This window comes from Aquarana catesbeiana, linkage group LG03 (genome assembly GCF_042186555.1).
Source record: "Aquarana catesbeiana isolate 2022-GZ linkage group LG03, ASM4218655v1, whole genome shotgun sequence".
Classification (NCBI taxonomy): domain Eukaryota; kingdom Metazoa; phylum Chordata; class Amphibia; order Anura; family Ranidae; genus Aquarana; species Aquarana catesbeiana.
Genome location: NC_133326.1, coordinates 87,665,212 through 87,689,838, shown reverse-complemented (window position 1 = coordinate 87,689,838; position 24,627 = coordinate 87,665,212). Strand labels below are relative to the sequence as shown.

The 24,627-nt window shown below is 41.6% G+C and overlaps 1 protein-coding gene across 3 annotated transcripts in view; it reads right to left on the bottom strand.

Annotated features, from left to right (window-relative positions):
- Positions 1–6,177: 6,177 nt before the first annotated feature.
- Positions 6,178–24,627, bottom strand: part of CGNL1 (cingulin like 1) — a 155,648-nt gene continuing 137,198 nt past the window's right edge. For 2 of the 3 annotated variants that reach the window (XM_073618800.1, XM_073618801.1), the window contains exons 15-19: positions 17,703–17,786; positions 17,240–17,364; positions 13,489–13,597; positions 9,542–9,705; positions 6,181–6,740 (exon numbers count right to left, since the gene is read on the bottom strand). In XM_073618800.1, coding sequence (XP_073474901.1) covers positions 6,608–6,740; positions 9,542–9,705; positions 13,489–13,597; positions 17,240–17,364; positions 17,703–17,786 — 615 coding nt within the window. In that variant the 3' untranslated portion in view covers positions 6,181–6,607. Of the gene's footprint in view, positions 6,741–9,541; positions 9,706–13,488; positions 13,598–17,239; positions 17,365–17,702; positions 17,787–24,627 lie in introns of all 3 variants that reach the window. The other variant, XM_073618802.1, reaches the window with a different exon arrangement.

Here is a 24,627-nt window from a genome sequence, read left to right as displayed (position 1 = left end):
CTTTTAATAAGGTCTTCATTTTATATAGTTTGAATACCATATCAAAGATATATTATTTATCATTGTAAAAGAACATATTCCACAATCCTTTTTTTTTTTTCTGGAAAAAAAACAAAAAAACGGCTTTGGAGAAAAGAAAAAACTTTTCCCACATTTTTCCAAGTCTTCCCATTTCTTAAGTTCACCTTGAAAAATATTATATACACCTTTTTTGCATCGGAAAAAAATGTGCATTTATTTTTTTTTCTCAGGAGCCTGCAAAAGCACTGCATGCACAATCAATGGATCACTGATGCAATGTCAGGCTCCTGCAGACTGTTCCTCCAGCTCTCTGCCCATACCCCTGTACAGGCTCTCAGTTGGAGAGCTGGAGTGTCTATGGACTGCGAGTGCACCGCTTACCACACTAGTATTCCATATAGAACTGTCTGCTGTGGTGGCAGATGGACTTGTAGTTTATTCATTCTCTGTGAATAAATGACGCAGTGTTGCTTAGCAACATGTTACATTTTACAAACTAAATATGGGTGTAACATGTAGCATGTTGCTAAAGCTGGGGTTAGTCTTTAACTGCATTGCATCTCTTGGTATATAGAGGCACTGGTTACGTAGCCAGGGCCTCACAGATGCATTCTGGGAAGGCTATCTCAACCAGTGTCTTCCTGGGAAATCTTGTGTATACATAAGTATATAACAAGTATAAGTATATACAAGTAATCAAAAGGGAAGATTAAGCAAGGGTTTTTTGGAACAAAATGGAGAAGGCTAAAACCTGTCCCCTAAGAGTACTTAAAGTGTTACTAAACCTAGAACCTGCATTCATTATATCTGGTCTCCCACAGTACACGGGAACACAATTATTTTAGTAAATATAAACTGCTAAATACCTTTTCTCATCATCATTATATAGAAGTCTTGTGACTTGTATCACTGTCTGCTTAAGCTTGTAGGAGGAGTTTTCATTCTCCCCTGATCCTCTGTCTGGATAGTGCTGATTGGTCCTGTGCTGATCACATGCACTCTCTCAAGAAAAAAAAAAAAAAAACTCAATTCTCTAGCAATACACACCAAACTGAGCATGTGCAGCCTGACTATCGAGATGGGTTGGAGTCAGTTAAAGAGGAGGATCAGAGAGACAGGATCACACAGCCTTTATACATAATGCAGAGGATTAACCCCTTAGGTTCCACAGTGAGTATAACAAGCATGTGTTACTGCATATACACACTGATTTTACTGTTGTGGGTTTAGTAACACTTTAAGACCAAATTCTGATCAAGTCACAATTGTAAGAAGTCCAGAATGCGAGGCACAGATAATTTGGTTGGATTGAAGTGGCTGCGTTCACACCAGGCAAAGAAGGATTTCCAGGCACAACAGTAAAGTTTTCTGGAAGTTGCTTTCTGGCTTTCAGCAATGTGGGAATGACAGAATCTGAGACACCCCTGGCCCTCAAGACCTGGAAGTCAACGGCCATCCTTAATGCCAGTGACTGTGAAGCAGAATGGACCAAGGGCTGCTAGACAGCAGGTCTTTCCTGTTTGGACAAAAGGACCCTATAAACTGGTATTTAAGGACTTTAAAGGTACCACGTAAGTAAAAAATTATCAAAACTTGTATTGTAAGAAGTTTAAAAACATTGGAACATACATTCAAGACAAAACAACATACAATTCCATATATAAATAGTATTTGTGCTAGTAAGGCACCTTTCACACGATTGGACCGTTCAGGTCCGCCTGTCAGTTTTGACGGCGGACCTGAACGGGCGCTCCCTGTTAGTCTATGGAGTGTTGGATGTCAGCAGAGACATGTCCGCTGACATCCGACCCGGTCCGATCCGCTAAAAGCATAAGGATGGCCCTACGTCCAGGTCTGTCGCTGGCGGATCGGATTGGGTGAGATCTGATGAAAAGTCCATGATGCTGTCCGTTTTCATCCGATCCCTCCATAGGCGGCAGCGGTGCCTGACAAGCCCCTCCCTGCTCAGTGAGCAGAGAGGGACCTGTCAACCGCCGGCGCAGCGGAGATGAATGGACAGATCTCCCGCTGAGCTGGCGGACCGAGGCGGGCTCCGTAGAAAAGGAGTCCGCCTCGTGTGAAAGGGGCCTAAGAGATTGAATGATCAGCCCTATAGGAATCAGGAACGGCTTTGCTGCAACTTCCAACAATGAATTTGGAAGAGGCCAGCAATTGTCTCCTAGAAGTTTGAGTATGTCTGTGTACCAGGTTCTCCTGGGTCAGTTTAGTGCAATGAGAATCACCAGTTCCCTCTCTTGTTCTCTTTTGCAGAGCATTCAAGAAGTTTTGTAAGTTGATTACCCAACCAAAGGCCTGAAGCAGCTGAATCGTCTTTGGACGTTTGCCGATAGTTGAAGGGGAGATTAATTCTTCAGAAGAAGCTTGTCTAAGTAAGTAACCTGTTATCTGGATACTCTTAAGAGGGCAAGAAAAGGTGCAGTGGCAGACCACATATATTTATATATGTTTATTTTAACCGTAACTCCATGAGTACTGTAGGTGCTGGAATCTGTGGGTGGAGCAGGGGACCTCTATGTACTTTTTTCCATTGCCTTGCTAAGTAGGGTTTTTTGTCTGTGCTGTACAATGCAGAACATACCCAAAACACATTTAGAATGCGGTTCACATATAATGTAACAGAAGAAATTGTTTGGATTGTGCTACACAAGAATGTAATTTTAAATGACTGAACTAGAAAATCTATACTTTGCTGTGGGAATAGGAAATGTAATAAGTAAAATTAATAACACTATGCACAGTACATAGTGTCAGGGTATGAGTCTGCAGGAGTCATAGTGAAGGGCACATGCATAACTGCTTTTTAATGATCACGAATGGAGTAGGGAAATATGGCTGCAGAAATTAGCACTATACCCTGTGACAACTGCCAGACCAGCTGTGTTTACTGAGGAGTAAAATAAACTTCTGCTCCTGCCTAGGAACATAGACATTAAGAACAGTGTTATGATTAAACATTCATAACACAACTTGCTCTGCTTGGATTCCATTATGCTTTCATTGTGCGTTGAGCAAAAGTGTAGGTGGGGGGAGAAGCTCAATGGGTTCTGAGTTAAATGGAAAAAAAAAACATTCAAATCAGGGTTGGGCAATCTGCTAGTTTTTAAATAAAGTGAACATTTATTCAGCCAAAATGACACCCAGTTGTAGTGAAACTTGATGGCAGCTGACTGTAGCCAGATCCACATTGGGCAAAGTGTGCAACAGGGCAGGTCTGGGGAATAGCAGGCCATGCACAATGGATAGCTAACAACTGTGCTAAGTGTCCCTTGTTATTTCTAATTATAGCATGTACTACTGTACTGGCATCAGATGAGAGGCTACATGCACTGGGTACGTTTCATGGAAGGGGATGCAGGCTGGCTGTATGGGTTTACTACTGGGAAGACTGACTTGAAGCAAATCAGAAACACAGAAACAATAAAATCAATAAAGCAAAGCACCAAACATCTCAAACGTCCATAGTCCCTTCATTTTGGTAAAAATATGACAATAAGAACAACAGTGTTAAGCCTAGTACACACAATGAGATTATCGAACATATGATCGAACGTTTTTTTTTGCATGCGTCCATTTTTTTTTCCCTCGAAAAATGAAGGTCACTAAAGTACGAAAAGTCTCGTACGACAGAATAAAAATTCAGAAGTGATGTCATGTGTTTTAGTGTACTGTCCTGATAAAACAAATATCGTACAATCTGGTATCGTAGATTCTGGTCAGCTACTGTCTGTTAGCAGGGCGGTGCTACTCGCATGACGTCACGCCGCTGATATTGTCGATTGTGGTGGCGTTTGCATTTGAGTGGCTTTATAGCAATTTGCACTTTATGTAATGTTTTTATTATTCATTTTAATAAACGGTACTGCACTACGACGCCCTGTTTCATTTATATGGTATCATGCGGTGGTTGGAGCAACTGAATGTCCCCCAACATCTATTGTTGAGATCCTGAGCATTACTGGCGATTGGTGATAATGTTGTGATTGATCCGGATACTCTATTGGGCACATTGAATGATCATTTGGCTTGTTAATACATGTGGTCTGGTGAGTTTGCACTGTATGTGGGGAGGCTGGAGTGTGGCACGGAGTCTGTCGGCTTGTCATTAGCACAGGTGTTCCTTCCCTATTTTTCTTGACATTGATGCAGCTTTAAACCTACTACACTGAGTTTTTTTTCGGTTATTTTTCACTTTATGGAGGAAATTAGGTCTAACACTTCATCAGCAGCAGTGGGCACCTTCAGAAGATCCACGCTAGCATCTTGAATGTGAGTGGCCATTTCTACCATATTTCTACTATATGGACTATTACATGGTTACACGGATTTTGGACTGATTCAGCACTTTTTGCATTGGCCATTATTCAATTTTGTGTGTTATTTCATTAGCACTGCAATTTTTATTTTTATTTTTTTACTAGAGGGTGGTGTGTTTTTCCTCTATTGCTAGCAGCTCCAAACTTTACTAGCGCTGATCTTCTTTCTTTTTTGTTTACTGTCCGTTATGAATCTTTTTTAGCTGTAAAACTGCTGGTGTCTATACTTCACTGAAACGTTTTAGCCTGTCATAGGTATTAGAAAATTACACATCAGCAGGTTAAAAGAAATGGCAACCAAGTCTTTCTTCATCCTGCTTGCCACACACATAGATTAAAACCTATGCTAAGACCTATTGTGATCCATGAATATATAGGCATTTATTCCATTGAGCATGCCCTATAAAGTACTATGAAAACAGGACTACATTGTCTGGTAGAGAAGAGGTCTATAAGCATGGATTGAAAACTGACAAATGGGGATGGTGCTGCGCTAATCCTACAATAAATTATAATATCTAGGTGTACTGGGTATCAACTCTTGTCTTTACTGAGGTATAGGATGGTGATCTAAACCACCATGGGGAATATAGCACTATGTGGACGTGCAGGCAGTATGTGCATAATAGAAAATAATAATAAATAAAGGGTGGAGCCCACCAAAAAAACTATACATATGGGTGGGCTCCACCCTTTATTTATTATTATTTTTTTCTATTATGCACATACTGCCTGCACGTCCACATAGTGCTATATTCCCCATGGTGGTTTAGATCACCATCCTATACCTCAGTAAAGACAAGAGTTGATACCCAGTACACCTAGATATTATAATTTATTGTAGGATTAGCGCAGCACCATCCCCATTTGTCAGTTGTTAATCACACCAGGGTTTAAGACTGGACCCCATTCAGTGCAAGCTGCTTTTCCCTATCTAAAACCACCTATAACACCACTGCTTGGTATCGCAGGAATAATACTCCCTATATTTATAAGCATGGATTAAACAAAGGGTGGGAGACTTATTAGGTGCATGAGCTTACACTTAAGCTGGCCATACATGGTTAGATTTCTCTTAACTGTTCGTGGCATAGTCAATAGAACAATATTTCGTGCCAGTCAACTAATTTGGCATGAAAGCTTCTACGATTTTATCCAGAACTGCTAATGGAATGATTGGATTCCAAATGTATTATCATGTTGAAGAGGAATTACATTTGCCTCCTCATTCTTCAGAGAGTGCCAGCAGCAGACATGGCAATTATCAGATTGATGATAGGATGATCATGAATTTGATGTATGCCTCCCCGCCCTCCATTTTCCCCTTCCGTATCCCCACACTCCCCTTTCCTTTTTACCCCCAATCTAACTATGAGTTGTAGCGAGAAGTGAGCAACCCAGCTATCAGGGGAGAATTAGCTCCACTACTGTGCCGTCTTGGAGAAGTCAGTTTGCTTGTGTTGACATCACACTATAATATGTCTATTGGTTGTATAAATAGTCCCGATCCTTACTTGTGGACTTAAGATGATGTTGTATAATCTGTTTACAATTATGTGACCAGTTTGCCAATGTGTACTTCCGCTACTCATATATCCTTTAATTGTACAAAATGAAAAGGATTAAAAAAAAAAAAAAGTTTCAATATATATATTTTTTTTACCTAATGAAAACCACATTCACAGTTAGAATTTTGTTTGTTCAAGAAAAAATGTTCCATCCCGTTCTTTGAATTTTCCTGTTAAAAGATTCTTTAATAGGTGTAATAACATTATTAAAAAAATAATATTTAATTTCATGATAGCAAGAGAAGCATGTTGTAAATGTGACACAAGATTGGATTTTACAACAAAGCAATCTAAGAATCATTACAAAAAAAACAATTATTTACATCAGACTGTTAGCTGTGTCAATAAAGGGAATGACATTCAGCGATAAAGCTACTTGTTTGGATGTCTGAGGTCTTCGCTAACAAGAAAGCTTGCAGCCACTGCACTGCGATTAGTCATTGAAGCTAAATTAATTTGATAACCATTTATTATATACTTGAATATAAGGTGACATACTCTATAACAAATTATATACGGATTATAATATTTACAAAGCATAACACCCTTAAGACATTGTTCTGTACAAATCAGCTGGGTGACTTGTAGCCCAAACTGTTGCTTTCCTGTTTTTTATTCCATGGAACGTACAGTGCACGGTGTCCTATGTGATTCATCTTTTACAGTCCAAATAACAGATCCAGTTTAGGTGGCAAGGCCATCATCCCTGGAAAATTTATATAAGGAAGGTGCTTCATAAAGGCTCTCTCCATCAGTGCTTAGGTCATCATCGTCATCAAGGTCATTCAACATCTTGCTTTGGGAGTTCCTGCGTCTGCTGCAAAGAATACATAGCATTAAACAAACAGTTATGCAAATGACGGAACAGGAAAAAAAGGCTATTTTAAATGTAGAAAGAATCTACATACGGCTTATGTCAAAACCCAACAGTAGTTTTTGAAAAACAAGAAAAACGAAAAAAAAAAAAAACCTTTCCTTGTTGAACATTGTGCTTTGAATTACACAACTGTAGAAAAGTTAGGAATCACTTTGCAAAGAAGGAGAAAAGAAAGAGACACATCATAATGAACACAGTATACATCAAAGAAAGCACACAAACTAAAATTCATATAATTAGGACACAGCCATTATTGAAAGTGTATTTTTTTTATTCTTTATTTGTAGCAACAGAGCATACAGCAGACAAGACAAGCCAGACGAGTTAGCAGTACTGCAGGTTTTAACTTCATTTTGAGAGAAAAAAGATCATATATTATCCTGGAAAGGAAACTGACCAAGATATAGGAGTTATGTCCAGAGCAACGATAATGCACTTGAGACCCAAGAGACCCTTGTAGTAATAATTAAGAAAAGTCAGGCAATCAACCTTCAGGAGAGGAAGCATGTGTTGCTGACGGGAGAACACTATGGTTCCCACAATTTTTTATTATATTGTAGATAAAAAGAGAAAAGCCAGAGAACAAGGCAGGGGGACTTAAGAAAACAGGGTGAAAAAGAAAAAAAAATAGTTGGGGGGGGGGGGGGGGGGGAGTGAAGAGGAGTTCCCTGAACTGTAATCTCACTGTCTACTCCATGCTGAAGGCCAGCAAATTTGTGCATCTGTCGGAGAAGGTGAATAGAGTCCAATAGAACCAAGTCCTCTCGTAAAGTAAGCTATAGAGTCCAATAGAACGGACCTCTTGTTGTAAAGTAAGCTCATCCATCCTCATTATGTCATTCACAGCCTTGATCCAAAAACTTACTGTGGGGGGTGGGGTGGACTTCCACTAAATCAGGGTGCAAGCTCTACCTGTGTTGGCAAGATGGATTACTAATAAATGACGATATTTCTGTTTGGAAAGGGAGCCGAGGTGAAGAAGACAGGCTGCAGGGTCTTGCTGAAGTGAAAGGTCCATGAGATCTTGGATCAAATCACATACACTCTGACAGAAAAAGCGGATCAGCAGACAGGGCCAAAAAATGTGAAACGGCGTGCCTTTATCTGCATTGCACCTCCAGCAGGTAGGGTCTACCTTCAGGAACATGCAGTGTAGTTTTATATACGACCTGGTTAACAACTACTGAGATTCCTATAAATTCGAGGAGATCGCCAATTTATGCGCAAGGAGGACAATGAATTTGCATTGTACGGAACCTGTGCTTTTTCACATGCGGGGTAAAGCAACAAGTTCATTTTAATGGCAGCCCGACTAGCAGCTTATATTTACACCTCCCTTGCTTATCCTTAGAAGAAAAGAGAATTTGCCCCATGTAAGTTCTGAGTTGTGAATTAAAACCTACACAGGGCTGAGTACCCTTCTTCACCCCATATGATGGTCTTGGTCCTTGGTGATTAACATTTTAGGTGCCCAGCATATGTGGTCACATGGAATGAAGAGGAGTGCTGCAAGTGTAGCAGCTGGGGAGCAAAGGCATAAAGATAAGCTGCAGATGAGGCTGCCATTTAAGTGAACTTGTTCCATGGCTCTGTATGGATAGATCATAGGTTCACTTTGAACCTGTGGCTGTGAAATAATAAAACACAACTAAAACCTGGGCTGCTCTTTGCAAAACATGCCACAATTGGTATTATTAAATTAAAGCAGAACTAAGCTCACAATTTTCTCACCTCCACCTTCTAGCAATGTGGTGGTTACATCTCTCCCTGGCCACTGTCATCTCCCCCCCCAGCTGCTGGGTTTTTGGCCTATTGATTGGCCTGTGAGGGATGGCATCGTCCCACACATGTACATTAAGGTCAATCATTCAAAAAACTGCGAGCGGGCAGGTAAGTGTGCCTAGGCCTAGTCACAGAAGAAACATAGCATGCTGACTGCTCACTGTTTTATACAGCTTAGGTTTACTTTTTCTTTAATACTAATACTGTTCCCCTCACTACTTGCGAGGTAAAAATTACTGCTACTTTTAATCATTATATAACAAAATTATCATGCAAGCAACTTCTGCAACAAATTAAAGCTGAATTCCAGGTATGGCATTTTTACACAATTACATTGGTCTAGCTTGGGATAATGCAAATATGTATGTGCCATACCTGTGGGTTCCACATGAAAACTGGAAACAACTGTAGTAGGCACCACTACTACAGTGATCTCCACTAGCTTCCTGATCCCGTGCTGAGTGGCTGTCCTTCCATTTACTGCACTGCGGTCACTTTAGTAGAGGTGCCTATCACAGTGATTTCCAGCTTCCACAGGGATTCCATATCTATGGCTCATACATAGTTACATTGGTCCAGCCTGGGCCTATGTATGTATGTAGAAATTGCTATACTTGGAATTCATCTTTAACAAAATATACCATAAAATGTGTACTTACTAGTAAATATAATATTTTTTAGATGATAATATTATAAAAAAAAACAACAACAAAAAGGAGCAAACACTTGGTAGACAGTGCTGCTTTTGAGATACAAAGCTCAGCCCACAGATGAACATGCCCCACCAACCATTTAAGAAAATGTACATGTGTTGAGGTTTGAACTTCACTAAAAGATAAATCCTCTGTTATGGTACACCACACAGAATAAGAAAATTATATATTCTATGAAATAATGTACTGTATATATTTGTAATGCTTTTATTAGTTGAGGATCAGTCACAGGCAGTACACACTAACCTGAGTTCCTTCTTTGCAGCATTCAGCTGGGTTTGCAGTTGCTCATTGAGGTCAATCTGTTCCTCGAGATCTCTCTGCAGTTTCTTTTTGGAACTTTCTAACCTATCAATTTCTTCTTCAGCTTCTTCTACTTGTCTCTTCATTGATTTCAGTCGAAGACTTAGCTATAGATTTCAAGAAGAAACACACATTCTGTGAGCATACAACTGCATTACATTGTTCCCCCAACCTAGGCCTAGTCACTCACCAATAGACGAAAGAGTGCTTTTAAATGATAAAAGGCATTATATTATCACTCTGTATTGTGACAAGTCAAGAATGTGGATTATGTGTGGAGTTGAAAAGTTACAGATAGGTCCACTATAGTGCAAAATGCCTAGACAATGCCTTTGACAATCAGACAGATCAGAAAAATCAAAATCAGCCTGATAAAACCTAGGGGTTTTACGTACACTGTAAACAGTTCCTTAATACATTTCAAGGTCACGCTGATATGGCTGTATTATGCTATCAGCACTGGATGACAAACGGCGATTGTAACTCTATGCTTTGTTATTAACAGGTTGCCATTGTGTGGCTGATAAATGAAAACTGGAGGAAAGGAACAATGAAAGTATTAATAACTGTAACCAGCAAAGAAAAGTTTCTTAGGCTGGCCATAGACGGTGTGAATTTCTTTCCTGCAACCAAGGGTAATCACTGTCTTCTCCTATCCCCGTCGGGAGAAGACAGTGATTATCGTTAGCAGCTGTAGCAGTCGCTAGTAATAATCACACGTAAATCCGGCAGGCTGCTTGTACCCAAGTTGATCGACCGATCAACTTGGTACATTCATCCTGCCCATTAATGGTTTGAATCTTGGCCTGGTTCCTGCTGAACTGGCCGAGATTCGAACCGTGTATGGCCGGCCTTATTCTTATCCAATCTTATAAAGTTTAAAGATGGAATCCAACCAGTGGCGATCACTCCATTAGGGGCGCTGCCCCCCTAATCTGTGTGCCCGGCTCCTAATCTACATGCAGGGCGACAGGCGCATGGATTTCAGTGGGGTTTTTTTTTTTTTTGAAGCACATGATTAGAGCCTGAGGCTCTAATTGGCTTCAAAAAGGCACCCACCCAGTTGTGTGGAGCACCAGTGCCACTGAATCAAACTGGCTGTTTTTGGACAATGGTTACATATACCTTCACATCACCTCGAAAATATGGGGTAAAGAGTGAGTTGCGGCAAGGAAGAATTATGTTCCATGCTGGGGTTATAAATGGAGAGAATCCTAAAGAGGGACTGGAGTCTGCTCATATAATTTGTAGTACAAATATATTTGCCATTCTGAAGCTTCCCTCCTTCCCTGCATTTTATATATATATATATATATATATATATATATATATATATATATATATATATATATATATATATACACTACTTTTACTACTTTTTCCTGCTTGTGCTATTGGCCCCCTGCTTTCCCTAGACATCTGCACAACTCTAGGTGACTCAGGTTCTCCTAGCATTGTCTGTATGTTGGAAGCATTGAGTGTTTTCTTGGCAGATATACTTGCCAAGGACACTACATATCTGAAAGGACGCGAAGATGCAGGCTTTCGATACAAAATTAGTGTCACTAATTTTGTCACTGTTGAGTGTCACTAATTTTGTCACTGTTCACAGGCGGGCAGACATATTTCAGACACCCATGTAACCTAACCCTGTAATAATCATATGCTGCTAATTAACAGTATAATTGAAACGTTATAGTAGTTGTTTTCTCAATAATTAGAGAACACAAGCAGCTAAAAATCTACCATGAAGTTTGAGAATACCTTTGCAATGCATATATCCAGAGAACATTATTTTAACAAAAACATTTTTCATTGCATTAAACTTCACACTCACTTCCAATCACTTTACTGACAACTGCAAAGCTAAATGCACTCAGGGTATTACACTGACCCAGTAAGTAGTTGCAGACTATAATGCAATACAGATGAGGCAGACGTGATAAATCGTCCATTACCTTTTTTTAAAAGAAAATCTTTTATATGATGGGTGAGTTTATCTCTGTAATTTAGCACTAATCCCGTACAAACAATTAGATTATCGTACAAAAAAATACCGCTTTCAAATCGATCGTACGATAATCTGATCGTTAGTACACAGCTGTCATCCAAAATTTTCTGAAGGGACAAACACGAAAACTGTTCTGGTATGATTTTCATTCAATCGATAAAGTTTTTGTCCGAAAATACAATACAATACAAATACATTACATCACTTCCGAATTTTTATTCTGTCGTATGAGAATTTTCGTACTTTAGTAACCTATTTGTTTTTGATATGGAGACTAGCATCCAAAAAAAAAAAAAAAAAAGATAGATCGTCCGATAATACCATCGTGTGTACTAGGCTTAAAGGCAAGTAGACTGTTCATTTTGCAGGTAATTATTTCCAGATCTTAGTGAATGAGGTGAAGCTCTGCCAACTTCCATCCTCCAATCACGTGTATGCAAACATGCTGTTTTTTTTTCCTTACATGAGATTGGGTATTCTTTGCACAGTAAAGCTTCCACATATTCAATAAGCTCTGGGGGAATGTCCCTTGCAGAGTGCAACTTCACTTTCAAAGTGAACAGTCTACTTCCTACATTGGGAGGAAGTAGAGAGGAGACCTTGCTGGAATTGGCAGCAGAGGAGGAAAATATGCATATGACCTCATCAATGAGGAGGGAGGAGGACCGGGTCACATGACTGACAGGATATTAAATCGCACCCTGGAGATCATCAACCTTCTTCTTCTGAAGTCAGGTGATCATATGACCATCACAGTGCCTCCATGTGACTCCCTAAAACCTGAGAGACACAACATGCAGAATATTTTAGGAGTCACCAAAAAGATGGAGCTGCTGAACAGAGAGGTTCCTATAAGGTATCAGGATGTCACTCTCGATTTCTCCATGGAGGAGTAGAAGTATTCAGAAGGACACAAGGATCTCTACAAGGATGTCATGATGGAGAATCAGCCGCCTCTCACATAACCGGTCATCTCCGTGGATGCCAAACCATGCTGGTTTGGGCTTGCGTCCTCCTGGTTTGTTTTGCCGGGCCTGTTTGGATCCTTTTACCACAGCTCCCAGGACAGACATTCCTAGCGGTAGCCAAGTGAATATGGGCATGTATTTTCGTTTTCAACAGTTTAATATTAAGTTTGCATCAACCCCTGAGGTAGTGAACGGTTGTTCACGAAACACGTTGAGCCATTAGGATGCATTCTTGTACCCACTATGGACTATTCTATGGAAAATTGTACCCGACTACAATATATAACATTACTAATCTGTTCATAATATGACATCTGCCTGTGGCTACTCCTGATCTTGTATGTATCAATAAATTTGCTTTTTAATTCATCAATGGAAGTGTCACACCTCATTTAAAGTTCCAAGGGCAAAAAATTGTTGTATTTGAACAGTCTACTTGCCTTTAGTAAATCAATCCTTTTATCTGTGCAGCATTAACATTAAATTATTACATATCTCAAATTACCTTGGACTAGATGTATCATGTTAGTATCATGCACACTATTGGCTGTCCAATATATTTTATTGTAAATAGTAATAATTTTCCTGCAAATCCCAGTGTTCTCATGCAACATCAGATTGATGCTGCTTGGAATTTACCACTCAAAGCAACATAGTTATATAGTTACATAGTCAGGTTGAACAAAGACACAAGTCCATCTAGTTCAACCAATAAAAGAGAAAAAAAAAGGAAAACAACATTAATTACATGGTCTGAATATACAGCTTTAAGAAACAGCTGTCATTTGCAAATAAAATTTGTCATCCAAGACCAAACATGGGAAATACAAGAGCTGTATCTGAAGTCTTTAAATTTGACATGCAGTAGTTAATTAAGGTTTGAGAGGAGAACCATTTAAAATCTGCTCTACCTGATCTTTCTGATCGGTTAAAGTAAGATGCTCGTCATCCACCTGCATCATTAACTCCTTCACCTTCCTCTCCAGCCTGCGGTTGCCGAGTTGGAGGTTTGCCCGATCCCTGTGGAAAGGAAAAGCACATTGTTGGGAAACAGAAGCTGGAAACTGTGCCAGACTCTTCAACTTTCACTCAGAATACTGATGAAACGTATGCTGCATTTATTATTCTTTGGATTTACTGCTTGAAGCTCAGAATGGTACATTGCTATGGATCTATCACAAAAAAAACAAGTTGATAATGTGATTTCTGAAACAAATATGCCCATGTACATCTACTATATAAAAATGGTATAAATATGTATGTAAACTAATTGTAACCAGCAAATATACAGAGACACAGGACCGTTTATGAAGACAGTGAAGCAAGACATCAGCACAGCAACCGGTCACTGAACTGCACTGAATCATAGAGCAAAGCATTCAAAGAAAAGCATAATAGACATCTGGGTACAGTATGCCAGCTTCCCGTGATGTTCTCTAGCACAAGTGGAATACTAATGCCGGAGCTTCGAGCTTCGGCTGCAGACACACTGCAATGTCCCAAGTTCCATGCAAACAAACGATGCAAGTGATTGTGTTTGGCTATGGACAGGTTCCCTTGATTCCAATTTTTTCTGGCAGGGTCGTATAGCAAAATTTATTTGGCTCTACTTCTTATTCTTTTTTTAAAACAGGCTTAAAAAAAACAAACAACTGGGATATTGCAAGAATCTGAATATTCATTCTTAAATTATAATTGTGTGGTCTTGCTTATAAAAAATTAAAATATAGTATTTGTATGGTTGTCCTGTTATGTGACTAAAGTCTTCCCAACTGCCTGATCTTATGCACTGTTTGTACCCGATTCGTCCCTGAAGCGGAGAACAGGGACACACCGGACCCCTGCTGCGAGCCGCACCGTCGGAGGTGTGAACCCAGCCTAACTCTTATTTTCCCTACCCTCTTCAATAACCTACAAAGTAATTTCTATATACTTACCTCTTTTCCTTTAAAAAAAAGAAAATGTTTTCCAGAGCTATGGTGACAAAAGTTGCTTTATTATCTTTATTTTTTATGTAATTGTCTACATGTTGAACATAGATCATATCAATGTCACCAAGAATGCAGGGAGAATGGATACAAGCATGCGGGGTGGAGCAGTAGGCAGATCCCGGTCTCGACTATGTGCAGACAGTGGGCACCACAGGCATGCTGCGCAGGAGGGGGTCAGGCCAAGAGTGCCAAAGAGCAGGAGGTCAGCATTTAGGAGGCTCCCCACTGGTTGCTGCAGCCGCCGCCACCAGGATTCCTGCTGGAGATATTCTCCTGCCTACATGGGTCACAGCCAACCCTTCTGTCCCTGGGGTTGCAGGATCAGTAAGATGTGGGGGGGAGGGTATCTGGGGGTGTGATCAGAGTGAAGGGATCTTCTGGGGTATCTGAAGGTGTGATCGCATTGGAGGGATGGGAGGGAGGATCTGGAGGTGTGATCAGAGTGGAGGGATCTGGGGGTATATCTGGGGGGTGTGATCAGAGTGGAGGAATCTGGGGTGTGGATTTTGCCCCAGGCACTGAAAACCCACAGTATGCCACTGCTGATCTGACAAACATTAGCAGTCTTCCATTTTAAAAGCCTTCCCTCTGTGGGGCACTTACTGACTTTTTATATCCTTCATACAATGGTAAATTAGCCACTAAAATCTAGTGCAGCTCTAAATAGAAACCAATCAGCTTTCAGGTTATTTTTTTTGTCAAAGCTTGAACAAGCTGAAGTTAGAAGCCGATTGGCTGCCATGCACAGCTGCACAAGAATTTGCTCTCCCCAGTTTTAGTAAATCGACCCCTGCGTCCAGAAATTAAAGCCTAACTCCACATTTACTGTCCCTTTAACTAGCTCATTTGTGCCAAGCTGGCCCAAACAAAATATTTCTTACACTTCTTATACACACAGGTTGTGCTGTATAAACTGTTTGTAGGATCAGCTACCTACAGTATACAATGCTGTTGAATAAGGACTTCCTGTCCCATTCCCAGTTCAAAATTGAGTTGGGCTTAGTGCTGTGTAGCTATTCATTGGCGTGACGTCATCCACCCGCCTCTCCATCTCAGCCAATCAGAATAAGCTTTGCATTCCTTCATAGAATACAGAGCTACCTACGAATGGCTGAGAAGAGCTCAGCCTGTCTCTGTTTTGTTGGGGGGGGGTAGGAAGTTCCCATCCCACTGCTGAAACACAGCACTGTATACCGTATGTAGCTGATGTAGCAGCACACAAACAAACTAGTTAAATGGGCAGTAAATGTATAACATCAACAGTTATTTTTTTGTACTTGCAGAGGTTCAGGCCTCATGCACATTGAGCTTAAAAAAAGCTGCTTATACAGGCGTTGAGTGTTTTTTTAGCCTGTAAAAGCCCCTCTACATAAGCCTATGTGTCCATGGAAACATAGGTATTTACAGACGTATTAGAAGAAAAGCGTTTATAGGCTGGAAAAAAAAAAAAAAAACACAAAAGCGGTATTTAGGAGAAGACCTAAATAGCAGAAAAAAAAAATCCAGGACACGCCTAAATGAGTATAAACACATATGAACACTACGCACATTTAGGCACGTCTAACATTAGAATGCTAGTGCATTCCAATGACCAGAATAAATGAATATTCTGGCCAATAGAATGCATTAAATATAAAGTACAGCCAAAGCTTGTTTTGCTGTAATTCTCTTGTGGATCACAGGAGTGAGGATCGTTGTGCACTCCTGTGACCCGTTTTCAGCAGATAGCAGGCGGAAGCCCGCTGCCGGCTGACGTCACAGAGCCGGTCCAGGCTCAGGCAAGATCGCGACAATGAATTCGGAATCTGCGCACATGTCTGGACTGGCACCCAGCTCGGCCTCTCAGCGAGCCACTGATAGCCTGAGTCGGCTGCTCCCATCCCCTTCACAGCCCAGCGCTCCAGTAAGCGAGGGATGGGGCAGAGCAGAGAGCTGCTGACTGACAGTGACAGGGAGCCCTGAAAACTGAGCAATCGGCAGTTTTTGATCGCTCAGTTCTCAGTGTTAGAGCCAGTGGGGGACCGATGCTGCATCCACCTAGGTAAGTATGATTCTGCAAAAAAAATAAATAAAACCAATACTAGTGCTAGACGCACCTAAGCACGCGTGAAATACGTGGCTTTTTCTGCATTTTATAAGCAGCTTTGTCCTGTTTTGGAGTTCTGTTGTACAGAGGTGCTTGGCAGATGCACAGTGTACATGAGACCTTACAGTTATAAAACATGTGGACATGTGCATGTACTAATTATATATATTTTTTCATTTTGCCTTGACATACGTATTAAATGTCCAAATACAACATCATACAACATTACATGCACTCAATTAACAAAAAATATCACAAAGATATTTACTGAAATATACAGTGAATGCCGGAAAATTATTCTATCTAAGCTCTGTAATTTTATTTCTTCTCCGATAAACTGATATTTTCACTATTTTATTTCACTATTAGCAGGTTGCAGGATGTAAATTTGTGCATAATTCAGGGGTTCATCAGCAAATTAAACATATAGTTATGAGAAGAAAAAAAAAGAAAAATATAAGCTTAATATTACATCATAAAGCATAACTGGAAGCACAACTATGCTACACCACTAAGACATAAAAAGACAAGAAAGAGTTAAAAAAATCATCCAGCAAGCCCAAACACAACAAACAACTCCATTACCTTTCTTCATTTTCCAGGCGTTCTTCCAGCTCCACTATTCTTACTTCCATCTGAGCAACAAGCCCTTCTTTATTGGATCGAAGTGAAGTTTCAAAATGAGCTATTCGGCTCTTCAGATCTTTGTTCTGAGCGAAAAGAAAAGTGCAGTGGGTCAAACAATTTTCAACTTCAAATGCTACACAAGGTTTAAAAACAAAGCTGGACGTTTCAACAATGCCCAATGAATCTTAAGAACAGAGATTTTCAGCTTAAAATCCTCTCTGTGATCCAAAAGATCCCATTTACATCCAAACCAAGGCATACACTCACAAGGTGCTATACAATACATTAGGTCATTAATATTTAATTCAATTCACAGTGCAAAATTCAGCACTGCAATACACTCATGAGAAATGTAATTTGATTTTTTTTTAGCCCAAGTATGCAACAAAATAAAAATACTTATAAAAAAATAAAATGTTACCTGTCTTTCCAAGGATATTTTATCACACTCCAGATCTTGCTTGGCAGCACGTTCTTGAAACAGTTCCCCCCTCATCTGTTCAATCTGATAATGAACAACAAAGATTATTTTTTTAATTCTCATAATTATGCATCATATTTATCAGACATTTCTTTCAGCACCAAGTCATCTTTTTTTTTTTTTCATTTCTATTTAGGGGATTGCAACAGATAGCAATAAAAACATTGACTCCATACAATTGTCGTTCCAAGTCACTGCACCGAAAAGCTCCAAAAATATCCACAGAGGGGTACGGCATTAAATACAGAAACCACATTGACCTGTAAGAATCTGTATACGGAAGTATCAACTGTCTATCCAAACATGGTTAAATGACCTGGTTAATTGGGTATAGAAAAACCTCTGGGAGTCCACGACCTTATACAGGGTAGGAACCAAAGCCCAGAAAACACAAGTCAACTTTTATTAAAGGGACGTGCACTATCATCGTAATATACCATTAATATCAGCTTTTATGAGGACAGTGTGGACAGCTTTTACAGAGCTTTTGCAAAATTTTCAATTTTTAAGCAGCTTTCTTATTTGCACATTCTGCGTATCGTGTTTAGGGCAACCCATTATTTTGATGGGTGAGAGGTGTGCAAAAGAAGTGCCTGACCCATTTTTTAATCACCAAAGTGCATGGTACTGCATGGGGGTGCCATTAAGAATAATGGCACCACTGTACTTCTGCAAAAAAAAAAAACTCCGGCTCCCCTGTGTCAGTGAGCAATTGGTGCAGCGGAGGGAGTGCCGACAACGTGCTGGGTTATGGAAGCCTAGGGGGACATCACAGATCTCTGAATTCCCAGCCATAAGGCAAGGTGGGTGGAAGCAGGAGGGGAGGGAACATTTTTAAGAGTTAAGCTGGCCATAGATGGTTGGAATCTTGTCCAGTTCAGAAGGGACCGGCCGAAATCTGAACCATCTCTGGGCAGACTGACTGTACCCAAATCGATCCATCGATGGACTTGGATACAACCAGCATGCTGGATTTGCACATGCAATTATTGGCAGCGGCTTTAGCCGCTAGCAAAAATCACTGTGTTCTCCTGGCAGGGACAGCTCCCTGCATTCCCCCTCCAGGAGAACACAAAAGCTTAGCGAGAAGGATTTCCCAATAAACTCAGTCAGTATTGAGCAATTTTCTTTCTTGCAAAAATCGCAACATCTGTGGGCTGCCTTAGACTTGGGCATTTCTTCCACTTTAATGTCTAAACTGGCTACAGTATATATCTTCAATATGTATTTAAAACAAAAATGTTTGTATTATTCGATCCTAAGAGAAAACAGGTTCTTAGGGAGCAGGCACATTCAGCTATCAGCCAGAGTGACTCCTCATCCCTCAGGTCTCAGTCCCTGCTCCTCTTCAGGTTGAGTGACACCCAACATCATCAAACCCACCCCATGAGCCCAGAGCAGCAAGAACACTCTTCCTGGGGGTGGATCATCAAGCTGCCCTGATCTCTCACAGGAGAACACTTCAGTACCTATCACTAATTAAGGATGTCCTTTCCACCATAGAGGACCACCTGCTGAGGGAGGACCTCAGGACGTCACATGACAAACTGCTCCAAAATTGTATACAAAAAAGTTGTAACAAAGATTGTGGTGGTGATTTAGGGAAAGGGGGGATACTTTAGTTGAAAAGGGGTGTCCCCAACCTGAAGCTGGACTTTGGAATGTAAAGCATGCAATAACGTTAAAGAGATATGCCGATATGAGATCCACTATGGCACTGGGTATGTAACCAGGATATTTAACTCCTATTTTGTTGCTTACATCTGGAGTACTCACTTTATCCAATAGGAAAGTTTACTTTGTGCTAAAGAATACCTGTAGGCATATTTCCTAGAGCATTTGTGATTTTAAGAGCATATATATATATATATATATATATATATATATATATATATATATATATATATATATATATATATTATAATTAGACCGTAGTTCTTTTTCGGGTCTTATTTTCATATAGTAAAAGTTTTAATACATACACAAACAGCACATTTTAGATTTTTATAAGCAATTTGCTTATACATAGATTCACAGAAACAAAGTGCAAACTGGATACAGCTATGGATGTCCAACGGTCACACCTAAACTGAGATACAGACATGCCAGAACACTCGTTTTATAGGGTAAAAAGAAGCCGTATGGTGAAGGTTGGCAATTAGCAGACCCTTACAAAGCATTCATAAACTAGAGAAGAAAAAGGCCCCACATTCCAGAGCAATGAGGTCACACTGTACTGCGGAGAATCACATGGGCTCATTTCTAGTGAAAGTAAATGGCTAGTCAAATCCTTTTAATTGCTCAAACAGCCCTCAGGTACAATACGTTATGGCTGCTCTGTGACTCCGGCAGTAATAATATGACTGTGGGAACAGAACAGCAGACTCCTGCGTGCACTTTTTTGTGCCAAGACAGATTTAGAGGCCAATGTTCAGATAACTATTTGGGTTAATTTAACAGATACTTCCAGAGGCAGTGTAACGACAAACATTTTAAGGCTAATTTTGTAAATGAAAGGTGCGCTTACTTATAATGTCTTTTTAACTACTTCAATACCAGGCACTTACACGCCCTTCCTGCCCAAGCCAATTTTGAGCTTTCAGTGCTGTCGCTGTTTAAATGACAATTGCGCGGTCATGTTACACTGTACCCAAACAGAATTTTTATCATTTTGTTCCCACAAATAGAGCTTTCTTTTGGTGGTATTTGATCAGCTCTGCATTTTTTTTTTTGCTAAACAAATAATAAAAAAGACTTAACATTTTGAAAAAAAAAAGTTTTTCTTCAGTTTCCGTTATAAAATTTTGTAAATAAGTTTTCTCCTTCACTGATGTGCACTGATAGGCAGCACTGATGGGCACTGGTAGGTGGCACTGATATGCAGTACTGATGGGCATTGATAGGCGGCACTGATGGGCACTCATGGGTGGCACTGATAGGCGATACTGATGGGCACTGAAAGGCTGCACTGATGGGTACTTATGGGTGGCACTGCTGGGCACTGATAGGCGGCACTGCTGGGCACTGATATGCGGCACTGATAGATGACATTGATAGGCATCACTGATGGCACTGGCAGGCATTGGGGATGGGCACCGATTGGCATTTCCCTGGTGGTCTAGGGTGGCATACCTGGTGGTCCAGTGTGGTTGCAATCCCTGGTGGTCCTGGCGGCATCCTGGTGGTCCTGGGTGGGCATCCGAGGGAGGGCTGCGCTGATAAACAATTAGCACAAACCCTCCCCATCAGGAGAGCAGCCGATCGGCTCTCCTCTACTCGCGTCTCTCAGACACGAGTGAGGAAAAGCCGATCAACGGCTCTTCCTGTTTACATCGTGATCAGCCATGATTGGACACGGCTGATCACGCGGCAAAGAGCCTCCGTCAGAGGCTCTTTACCGAGATTGGTGGAGCGGTTTGTCAGACTGACACACCACACCACCGATCGCCTCGATGCGTGACGTCGTTCTGGAGGGCGGTCATATGACATCCTCCCAGAACGAGAACCGCCCAGCCGTCATTTCTTGGTGGGCGGGTGGCAAGTGGTTAAAGTAAAACTGTACTGAGAGAATTTGAAGGCTGGCATTGCTGAATTTTAGTTGCCAGGTGGTCAAGCTAATCTACAGTTACGTATCTTTCTGAGTCAGACCTAGAAAAAAAAATATGTAGAGCAGGAATACATATGTCAAATGCATTTTAAATGCATGTTTATTTTAAGCAGAAAACCTTTTAGTCTTCATGCACTTTTAAAACATGTTTAGTGTAACATTAATGGTGTTTTCTGGCACCCGAGGTGCCACAAGTGGGGCATACAGTTGACCAGGAAATTGAATGGCTTCACATCCCTGTAGTCGTGTAAACTCCCATACCCCTGTGCATTGGCGATTACCCACACATGTGCATACAACAAACTTCCAGAATGCAGAAATGTTGCACAGAAGCATCAACATTTACATGAGTATAGGCACAGCCATAGGTGTGCACAGGGGGTGTGCCTGAGCACATTCCCCCTACTGACCAGGCTTCCCCCTCCCCCACCTGCAATGCTGCTGGCTTCCCTCCTCTCCTCTGCTACTGTGGGGGATGTTTCAGGATGGAGAGTGGAGAAAGCTGCAAGTCAATACATCATTTAATGGCCCTTTTCTAAATTACCACACTCATTCACTGTGTTCATTCATAACTGAAGCATAGTAACTGTTTACTATGCTTCCATTTGTGAATGAACAGGAAGCTGCTCAGCACAGAGCATTTCCCATTCATTCACTGTCCCGTGCAGCTGAGGTTGCAGAGAAAGGCACGTGTGTTTGAGCTTTGGGGTGCACATCCTAATGCAATAGGCTGAGCAACACAAATGGGAACAGCTTCACCGGCACGAGAAAACACAGTGAATTTTATCAGCATCAGCCCCCTGCCAGATCTGATATCTCTGTCCATTAAGGTGGTTGTAAAAACAGTAGCTTTTTTTACCGTAATGCATTCTCCGCAATAAGGTAAAAAACCTTCTGTGTTCAGCAGCTCCCCCACATGGGCTCGCATCACATAAACATCACATACAATCAGACTGAACAAGAAAATAATAATGAAAAGGAAAGGAAATATCAGGTGAATATTTTGCGAAATAGCCGAAGGGCTGCCCATGTCAGGCTACTTTCACACTAAGGAGCTTTACAGGGGCTACAGCACTAAAAATAGCGCCTGCATAGCGCCTGTAAAGAGCCTCACCTGTCTCTCAAGTGTGAAAGCCCGAGTGCTTTCACACTGGAGCGGTGCACTTGCAGGGCGGTCAAAAAAGTGTATACACCGCTCCTAAAGCACCCCTACCCATTGAAAACAATGGGGCAGTTTTAACCCTTTTTCGGCCGCTAGCAGGGGTTAAAACCGTCCCGCTAGCAGCCGAATAGCGCCTCTAAAACGACGGTAAAGCGCTGTTAAAAAATAGAGTTGTTTTACCGCCGGCGTCTGCCCACCCCAGGGTGAAATTAGCCTAAGGGATTTAGAGAAGTCTCATTGGAAATAATCACAGTGAACATATTTAGTATGCATATAAAAAAAAGGTATAGAAGAGCCTCTGCGTGATAGCCCCACCACAGGCGCTAAGCCAGCGGGTGCTATCATTAATTTCTTAGTAAAAATAGAGTCGCCTAGCTGGCGCCAGGCACCGGGGGAGGGGGGTTAAATAGCCTCCAAAGGTATAAGAGAGAGAAGAGAGAAAGAGGAGATGACCAGATCATACCTGAAGTAATGTGAGGAGCCTTTTTCATGCCCACACTGAGCACCCTGTTCTTGAAAGGAATAGGTGACCCATCGGGACTCCGAGAGCTGCTGTACAGCAAAGAATGTCCCCCTGTTCCCTAGGTTCCTGGTGACACACAGGCTTTAAGGGATGGTTCTGCCAACTCTAACAGAGCCATGTCTAGGCTAGAGGGCACGTGTCCAGGGTCGGAAACGTATTCTATCCAGGGTGTCCAGATACCGACAAATCCACTCCTCCAGGTAGGAACTCTGGGCTGTTTCCAGTAGGTTGGAAGCAAGCACTGTGCCGCATTCAGTAAGTGAGGCAATGCACTTTTTTTGTATTGGCTGATTGGAATCGGAGGGATGTGCAGGAGGAAGTAAGTCGGGATATAGGAACGTCGAGTCCTAGTATGCCTTTTATTTGGCCCTTGATATCTTCCCAAAAGGGTTTAAGGGGCATTCCCACCATATATGGAGAAGTGTACCCCTGTGCCCACAGCCCCGCCAGCATAGCTCGGACCAAGTCTAAAGGCATAGCGGGACATTATCTTATAGTTTGTTTCCTGGGTTTTAGAGTCAATAGAGCACGAGTGGGTGAGCTGATAAAAGTGGGTTAACTGGGTTTCGGTAAGTTCACGCCCCAAGTCTCTTTCCCACACTCGAATATAAGCAGGCTTAGACTCGTGTGTGGCAGAGCCCAGTAGTCGGTATAGTTGAGATACCATATGAGGTATTGGTTCTTCATTTACAAAAAGGTGTTTAAATGGTGTGAGGGAGGAAAGGCCTCTGATTGAGTGGCCATGTATCTCAAAAAAATGAAGAAGTTGTCTATTCCTCCAAAACTCCATTCGTGTGCCCTTATGTCTAGCCTGCAGGGCGTCAAAGCTCAAGAGCTTACCATCTTTCATGAGTTTACCACAATTGGTGTTGCCATCCCAGGGCCCAAAAAAGGCCATTTGCTCACCATGAGGAAACCACAGGAAACTGCCCAGCGGAGCCAACAGGGACACAGGAGGGACCACTCTCAGAAGTGAGTTGATCCAGTCCTAGACTGAAAGCACATTGGCTGTCAACGGGGAGGTTGTATCTGACAGCCCTCTGTGTTCCCGGGGCAACCATGGTACATAGCATAAATTCCTGCCCGCCAAGCATTTCTCTAGGGAGACCCATAGCTTGGAGTGGGTGTGGAAGCGACAGTTGAGTATCCTCTGGAGGACAATGGCACGGTAGTAGCGCTGTCCCCCTTATATTTACTTGAGCCTGATCTCTGATCCAGCGCTGTGTCCAAGAGCAGTGGCTCTCTTCTCTCTCCTCGGTGGACATGGAGGCAGCAGTGGGAGCAATTGGCTGTCAATCCCAGTCTGAGGAGAAAGTGTGGGGCTGGGCCGAGCCATGCTATGTGTGCCAATGGACACACAGAGCTCCGCTTGGGATTGAGCCCGCACGAGTGCCCCCCATTGCAAGCAGCTCGCTATGGTGGCACTCGGAAGCGGGGGGAACCAGGAGTACCGGTGGGGACCCCAGAACAGGAGGATCAGGGCTGCTCTGAGCAAAACTATTGCACAGAGCAGGTAAGTATGGTAGGTTTGTGGTTTAAAAAAATTATTTTACCTTTACAATCACTTACATAG